General features: G+C 41.8%; 1 protein-coding gene across 1 annotated transcript; it reads left to right on the forward strand.

Annotated features, from left to right (window-relative positions):
* Window positions 1–14: 14 nt before the first annotated feature.
* On the forward strand, window positions 15–6,729 carry nfs1 (NFS1 cysteine desulfurase). Its single transcript, XM_041952375.1, has 14 exons — window positions 15–50; window positions 152–367; window positions 1,715–1,791; window positions 1,898–2,014; window positions 2,195–2,278; window positions 2,789–2,941; window positions 3,064–3,157; window positions 3,364–3,498; window positions 3,606–3,763; window positions 3,861–3,966; window positions 4,160–4,241; window positions 4,427–4,510; window positions 4,837–4,926; window positions 5,084–6,729. The coding sequence occupies exons 2-14, from the start codon at window positions 262–264 to the stop codon at window positions 5,145–5,147; spliced, it is 1,350 nt and encodes a 449-aa protein (XP_041808309.1). The 5' UTR covers window positions 15–50; window positions 152–261; the 3' UTR covers window positions 5,148–6,729.
* The last annotated feature ends 522 nt before the right edge of the window (window positions 6,730–7,251 follow it).

Genomic DNA, 7,251 nt, shown 5'->3' on the forward strand with positions numbered 1-7,251 from the left:
CGGAAGCGTTCTTTGTTAGCGTCCCTGCCTTCACTCTCACCGATTCGTATGTAAGTGACAGGCGGCAACCTTTCTTAAACCAAACTTCGCACACATTTTACTTTTTTTTCTGAAGTCACAATTCTTGAATCTTCTTCCTTTTCATTCACAGGAACCAGTAGGCTAAACTGGTTCATCCCGGTTTACACAGGTGTTGGTTGCGGTCAGCGTGTTGTTATCGGAGGTCAGTGAGTCTCCAGGTGAAACCCGCACGCCGTCCAGATGCTTTCCCCAAGCAGGGCAGTCTCCTCCCGGCTCTTCAGGCCAGTCTTGTGGATCCCTCTCCGGTTGGGTTCTGACCAGAGAGCCGCCAGCACCCTGAAGAAAGGTAAGAGCTGCCCGCAGCAAGTCAGCCTAGTTATTGTTATTTGGCCCTGAGAAGCTAGCACGAAGCTAATCCCAAAGTGACGCAGTTTACAACAGCTAAAATCCTGAGTGATGAAACGTTACATAGGGAGGCATGTGAGCCGCCTGTAACATTATAAGAATTCATTAATAGTATAAAACCACTCATAAATGATTAGTTCTAATTAGTTAATTGACAGAAAATTTAGCCGTGTTCAGATGTCATACTTGATTAATGATTGTCAATTAAGTCATTTATCAGGCAAAAGTGTCCAAAATCCTACAGCTCGAGCTCTGTTTACATTTTATTGTTGTATTATATTACCTGGATTTAATAAAATTTGTCGTTGTGTTTTTGATCAGTTTTTTATTTTCTTGACTTTTAAGTATATTTTTGTTTTTTCGGACTGCTGTACGGAAGAAATAAGACACTTTAAAACGTTTTGCATTGTAAAATTCTGAGTTTGTTAATATCTGCTTATTAGCTAAAATATTGTGCTTTTATTTGTCACTTAAAGAAGCACATCTATTGATCCTCATCAGTAAATTACTGTTTGTGTGTGTATACTACAAATGATTTATCACTGTCGGATTAAAAAAAAAGTTCAAATATTGAAATTGGCCTCAAGTCAAGTATCAGTTGAGATTCAATGTATTACCAAATGACCACATTGAAGAAGCTGCATGCAAGTAATGTAAAAACTTTATTGCAGAAAAAATGTCAGGATCAAGGTAAACCTTTTTCTCTTTATATACACTACTCTGTGTGTAGGAGAATGAAATTGGCCCTTACATATTACATGCACTGATATGGAGCAGACACACTGTTCTGCTGGCAGGTGGAGGTAACATGCCAAGGTATGTAGCTGTGTGCCAGCAAAGACTGCAAGCTAGTTAACAATTCTGGACTTAAAATACTTTCAAAAAATGGCTTTGCTGTTCTTTTTGAAGAAGGAAATCCACTTGACACTTTTGTTAGAGAATACAAAGAATTCATAAAGGCGAGTAACACTAAATGTAAACAAATCTCCACAGGGCACCTTTAAGTAGCGTAACGTCGTAAACTGATACAGTCTGACATAGAGGATGTGCATTGTTTTTGTTATATACAATAAACTATACATGGCATACAAATATGTTTTGGTACCAATGTGATACCGATACAGTGTTCAATTTTCAAAACCATACTTTTCCATTTGTGGCTCTATAGACACAGTTAATGAATGACTCAACAAGTGCTGACCTGCCTGTCAGAGAAGTCTGACCGAGGAATTGAGTCTAGAATCATGAGTAAAACAAGCTGACTGTTTGTTGTTGTTTTGTACTGCAGAGTTGATAAAGAAGTATGAACTGGAGAAAGATGAGCTCCGCCCCCTCTACATGGACTTCCAGGCCACCACACCCATGGTAGCTGATACCAACCGTGTTGTCATGGTTACAGGCTTTACCAGCTGATGTTAGAGAGTCACCTGCACTTACTTACACTTACATTTAAAAATGTGTGCTTGTGTAGGACCCTCGGGTGCTGGACGCCATGTTGCCCTACCAGGTGAATTACTACGGTAACCCTCACTCCAGAACACATGCCTATGGCTGGGAGAGCGAGAGCGCCATGGAGACGGCCAGGAAGGTAGAGAGACACTCAGTTTGTAGAGAGAGAGAGAGAGGAAAAAGTTTTTAAAAAGTAAAATTGTGTGTGTATTTTACTCTCTTTCTTTTTTGTCAGTTTATTTAGAAATTCTGAACATATTTACATATATATGTATTTAGGGAGAGACACTGACTGTGTGTTGTCTCTCTCTCTGAGCAGCAGGTGGCTGATCTGATTGGAGCAGATCCAAGAGAGATCATCTTTACCAGCGGAGCCACCGAGTCCAACAACATGGCCATCAAGGTCACCCTCTGCTCCTCCTCTTCAACACTAACTTTATTACCCCCTGTCCGTCACACCTTCTCTCCCCCTCCTCTCATCCCAAAATCCTCTTGTTTTGGTTCACAGTGAGAACAGATCAAGAACTGATGGAACATAGAGAGTACAGTGAGAGCAGAATAAAGGGCTGTTCTTTACGAATGAATTGAAATGAATCTATGTGTCTGTGAAATGTGTGGTTCTAGGTTCTGGGTGGGGCTTGTTCTCAGGACATTGACAGAGTCACTGACCTAAATTTGAATATCAAAGTTCTCCCAAGTTGAACTTGATGCAAAAAAAATCCCTGATAGCAGCAAATCCATGAAACTGAATTGATTTCCCCACAAAATCTTTGCCATTTTAAATCATTTGACCATACCTTAAGAACAGAATGACAACACTGTGAGAACACAGAACAGTCAAAAGGTGAATGAACAATAGAAAAAACACTGAGTTGTGATGTTAGTTATGACCCTGCCGCTCCCTCTCCTGCAGGGTGTGGCGAGGTTCTACCAGGCCAAGAAGCGCCACGTGATCACCACCCAGACAGAACATAAGTGTGTCCTGGATTCGTGCCGAGTTCTGGAGGCTGAAGGTTTCAGCATCACCTATTTGCCAGTCCAGAAGAACGGACTGGTGGACCTGGAGGTACTGAGCATGCAGAGAAATCACATAAGAGAGAGTACAGAGTGAACATGTAAAGCATGTCCAGAGAGCATACAGAAGCCAGAATATGCATTAAAACTACATGTGTGTCTGTGTGTGTTTAGCTGTTGGAGGCCTCCATCCGTCCTGACACCTCTCTGCTGTCAGTGATGACGGTCAACAACGAGATCGGAGTCAAGCAGCACATTAAAGAGATCGGTAATCATGGCAGAACAAACATGTGACTGACTCCCCACATTAAGCAAAAATCAGATTTCTGAAACTGTTTCATCCATGTTGGAGTGATTCAGAATAAAGCAGATCACCATCATCATGAAGAGCCTTCACTAGTCTCCGGATCTGATCTGATTGAGTGTTCTGATCAAAAGTATTGATTAATTAATCTTTTCCCTTCCTGCCCAAAGGTCGGATTTGTCGTTCTAAAGGAGTCTTCCTCCACACCGATGCCGCTCAGGCTGTCGGAAAGATTCCCATCAACGTCTCCGACTGGAACGTTGATCTGATGTCCATCAGTGGTCACAAGATCTATGGACCCAAAGGTTAGCTGCAGCATTACTAAAGATATGCCATCAACTGTTCGTTCATTAGGCAAGGAAACAGATTCTCTGTTTCCTGAAGAGAATTTACCTGTGCTGTGTGTGCACAGGTGTGGGCGCTCTGTACGTGCGACGTCGGCCTCGGGTGCGTTTGGAGCCACTGCAGAACGGGGGCGGGCAGGAGAGGGGGCTACGCTCTGGCACTGTACCCACCCCACTGGCTGTTGGACTGGGGGCTGCCTGCAATATCGCCCAGCAAGAGATGGAGGTAAAACAAACACCCTCAAACATCTCAAGACTTGAGAAATACAACCAAACATCCTGAGCCTTAATATGTTTGTGTGCATGCGTGTGTGGGGACACAGTATGATCATCACAGAGTGTCCACACTGGCTAATCGTCTGGTCCAGAAGATCATGGCTGGGATTCCTGATGTCATCATGAACGGAGATCCAGAACAACGCTACCCTGGTACACGCACACACACACATACACGAGTGAAACTCTTTCACACACACTACTGTGCTTGAAATTCATTCAAACCGAACTTGGAAGTCAGTGAAAGTCCTTGAACTTAATGTTGTAAAGTCTGTGTTATACTGGAAGAAGTTATCACAATGGTAGATGAGGCGGTTGGACTTCTCTGACTGTTTGTGCTTTTTAGGCTGTATCAACCTATCCTTTGCGTACGTGGAGGGAGAGAGTCTGTTGATGGCGCTGAAGGATGTTGCTCTGTCATCTGGGAGGTCAGACATACTCATGTTAACATTTTTAAAATTTGGAGCCTCAATGACACACACTGCGTTTTGATGAGAAACAACATTTTGTTTATAAGTTAACTGTTTAACTGTGTGTGTGTGTGTGCGTGTGTGTGCGTGTGTGCGCGCGTGTGTGTGTGTGTGTGTGTGTGTGTGTGTGTGTGTTTTTACAGTGCATGTACATCAGCGTCTCTGGAGCCATCATACGTCCTCAGAGCGATCGGAGCAGATGAAGACCTGGCTCACTCTTCCATCAGGTACAAACACGTCCCAATTGTAATCAAGTTGAACTTTAATAAAATAACAGCCAATCCTCTTAATAGTCCTGATTCTAATGTTGGTTAGAAGCAGAGTTACTATAATTACAATTTGAACCATGTTAAAGTTTATAATCATAGCCATAATTCTCATACAAAACTGAGTTTACTGACACTCATGTCTCACAGTGCAGCCTTTCTGTCTCTGGTTTGACTTCAGTTGAATCGCATCTTGGTTAATGTGAACCTGTGTGTGCGTGCGTGCGTGCGTGCGTGCGTGCGTGCGTGCGTGCTTGCGTGCGTGCGTGCGTGTGTGTGTATGTTAGGTTTGGCATTGGCAGGTTCACCACAGAGGAAGAGGTGGACTACACAGCAGAGAAGTGTATCCAACAGGTCTCCAGACTCAGAGAGATGAGGTGAGTTCAGCTAGATGGATCATTCTGGTTTACTCTCATTCTGACCTTATGTTGGTAGTTTGGTCCATTGTTTCTATCAGTTATAATAACACCATAGTAATAGTACTCAACAAGGTAATATCTGAGTGTCAGTTGTCTGTCTCTGTCTGTCTGTCAGTCCTCTGTGGGAGATGGTTCAAGAAGGCATCGATCTGAAGAGCATCAAGTGGTCGCAGCACTAGACTCCTCCCACTTCCTGTTTACTTCCTGGCTGACAACTAAGACGATGAATCCCAGGGAATTCTGGGAGTAGGCCAGCTTTTCCTTCCTGTATACAAACACGCACAAACTTCCTGTCTGACTTGAAGTCTGTTTGTAGCTGCGACTCTCTGTCTTTGGAGAAGCTCCTCTAGTTGATGTGTTGGGAGATGTTGCTTAGAGTTGACCAACACACGGCAGCGTCTGCTTATTGCTCTCATTCTGTTGTAGATCAGGCTTCTGTTGGCTGAGTGGCTTCTGTGTCTTGATTGAGAAGTTGTCAGAGGCTCTGACACCTGGCTCCTTTATTTAGACCCCATTTTTACACCTGGTATTAAAATGCAATCTGTATCCAGACATGTTATCCGGATAAAGAAAAACACATATTAATGCAAGGTGTAAAATGTTTAGTGATCGGCATGTGATCGCTGTTCTGCTGTAAACAGTAGGAGTCATAGTGACAGAGTACCTACAAGCTGGTACTGCACACTGAAGCAAACTGACACAATATTTTTTATACAAAGAAAGGAATAACTTTAAGTATTACATTTACTGAATTTAAAAGAGGAGACAAATAATTAAGAACTTATTGGGGACAGCATTTCACAAAGTTTATCAAGTGTCCCCTAACTCAACCACTCACAAAATCCTTAGATTTTTTGTTAAGGGAGTCTGGGGCTGATTACTTACTCACAGATGTGCTATGGATGTCCCAATGAGGATAACAAGAATGCATGAAAAATACCAGGTGCAAACACAAAGGAAAGATCGGTAGTAGTAGTAGTAGTAGTAGTAGTAGTGGTGAACCTTGTCTGGGACATTCTGGCAGATACCATGGTGATTTATCCTGGTTATAAGTGAGCCGGTTTCATGAGTTAAAGGCAAAGGTAATAGGCTGAATGGCTCATCTTGCTCCGTGACACAGGCTCTGGTCAGTGTATTAAGCAACCACAGGCAGCGACCCAGGTGACAAGAAACAAAATGGGAACAATGGGCAGCGTTGCTTCACCAAGGCTGTTGATGACAACTAAAGGCAGCAGAACAAAGTTCACTGAGTTGATCTAATGATCCACTCTGAGTCAGAACTTTTCACCAGATGATTCACATATTGTCTCCTGTCCTCTCTGTCTCAGAACTCACTATTGTCATTTTATTTTCTTCCCACCTCAATTTCAGTATTTAACAAAGAGCAGCACCATGTCAGTGTTAGCAGCCAGAGTTTCTTTTGTTTAAGTCTGGAACACTCTACAAGACTGTAGCCTGGATTTGACCTCAACGGCTAATTTTCGAGATGGTGGTGAGTAAAAACAGCTCAGAGCCAGTCTCTCACTTACTGACTGACACTGTGACATGTCTGAGGCTGTTGATGGGAATGTGAAGATGATCCTGAACAGTTTGGATGCTAAATATCCTTGCAGTCTGAGAGGAGTTTTAAAGTCTTGTATTGAGTTCCTGGATGTAATCAGCTGAGCCTGTACACGTGAAATTTACTAGACTCCTGCATCTACTGTCTTCTACTGTTACTCAACATATGCATTATTATCCAATAAAGCAGTGCTTCATGAATATGCAATGAATTTCTTTTTAATGGATTTTTTTTATTGGGATAATTACATTTCATGGTTAAATACTACAGTACATACCACGGCATTTATAGCCTGAGTTAGTTTAGTTAAGTTTCTGATATTATTAATACACAAGTTATTTAAGTGTTTTAGCATTATCTAAATATAACTTTATTATTGCTGTACACTAAACACCAGAAGTACATAAGAAAGCAGCTACGTTTTTTACTCAATCGAAACCTCCCCAATTTTGTTTACTATGTGTCATACATACTATATAGTACACCAATAATATCAGTATAGTAAGTATACTGTAAAACTAATATTTCTTAATACCCATAATTACATATATACATATATATTTTTTTGGTACTATTATAGTAAGTATTTTATAAGGTCATAGGAGTTCAGATTAACCTGGTTTGATGCCCAAAAGTAAGCTGTGGGCCCATTTTGTTGCAGCAGCTCATGTAAGTATCCTGTCACTGTCGAGAAGCTAATTATATTTTGCAATTATATAATA

This window comes from Chelmon rostratus, chromosome 2 (assembly GCF_017976325.1).
Source record: "Chelmon rostratus isolate fCheRos1 chromosome 2, fCheRos1.pri, whole genome shotgun sequence".
Lineage (NCBI taxonomy): Eukaryota > Metazoa > Chordata > Actinopteri > Chaetodontiformes > Chaetodontidae > Chelmon > Chelmon rostratus.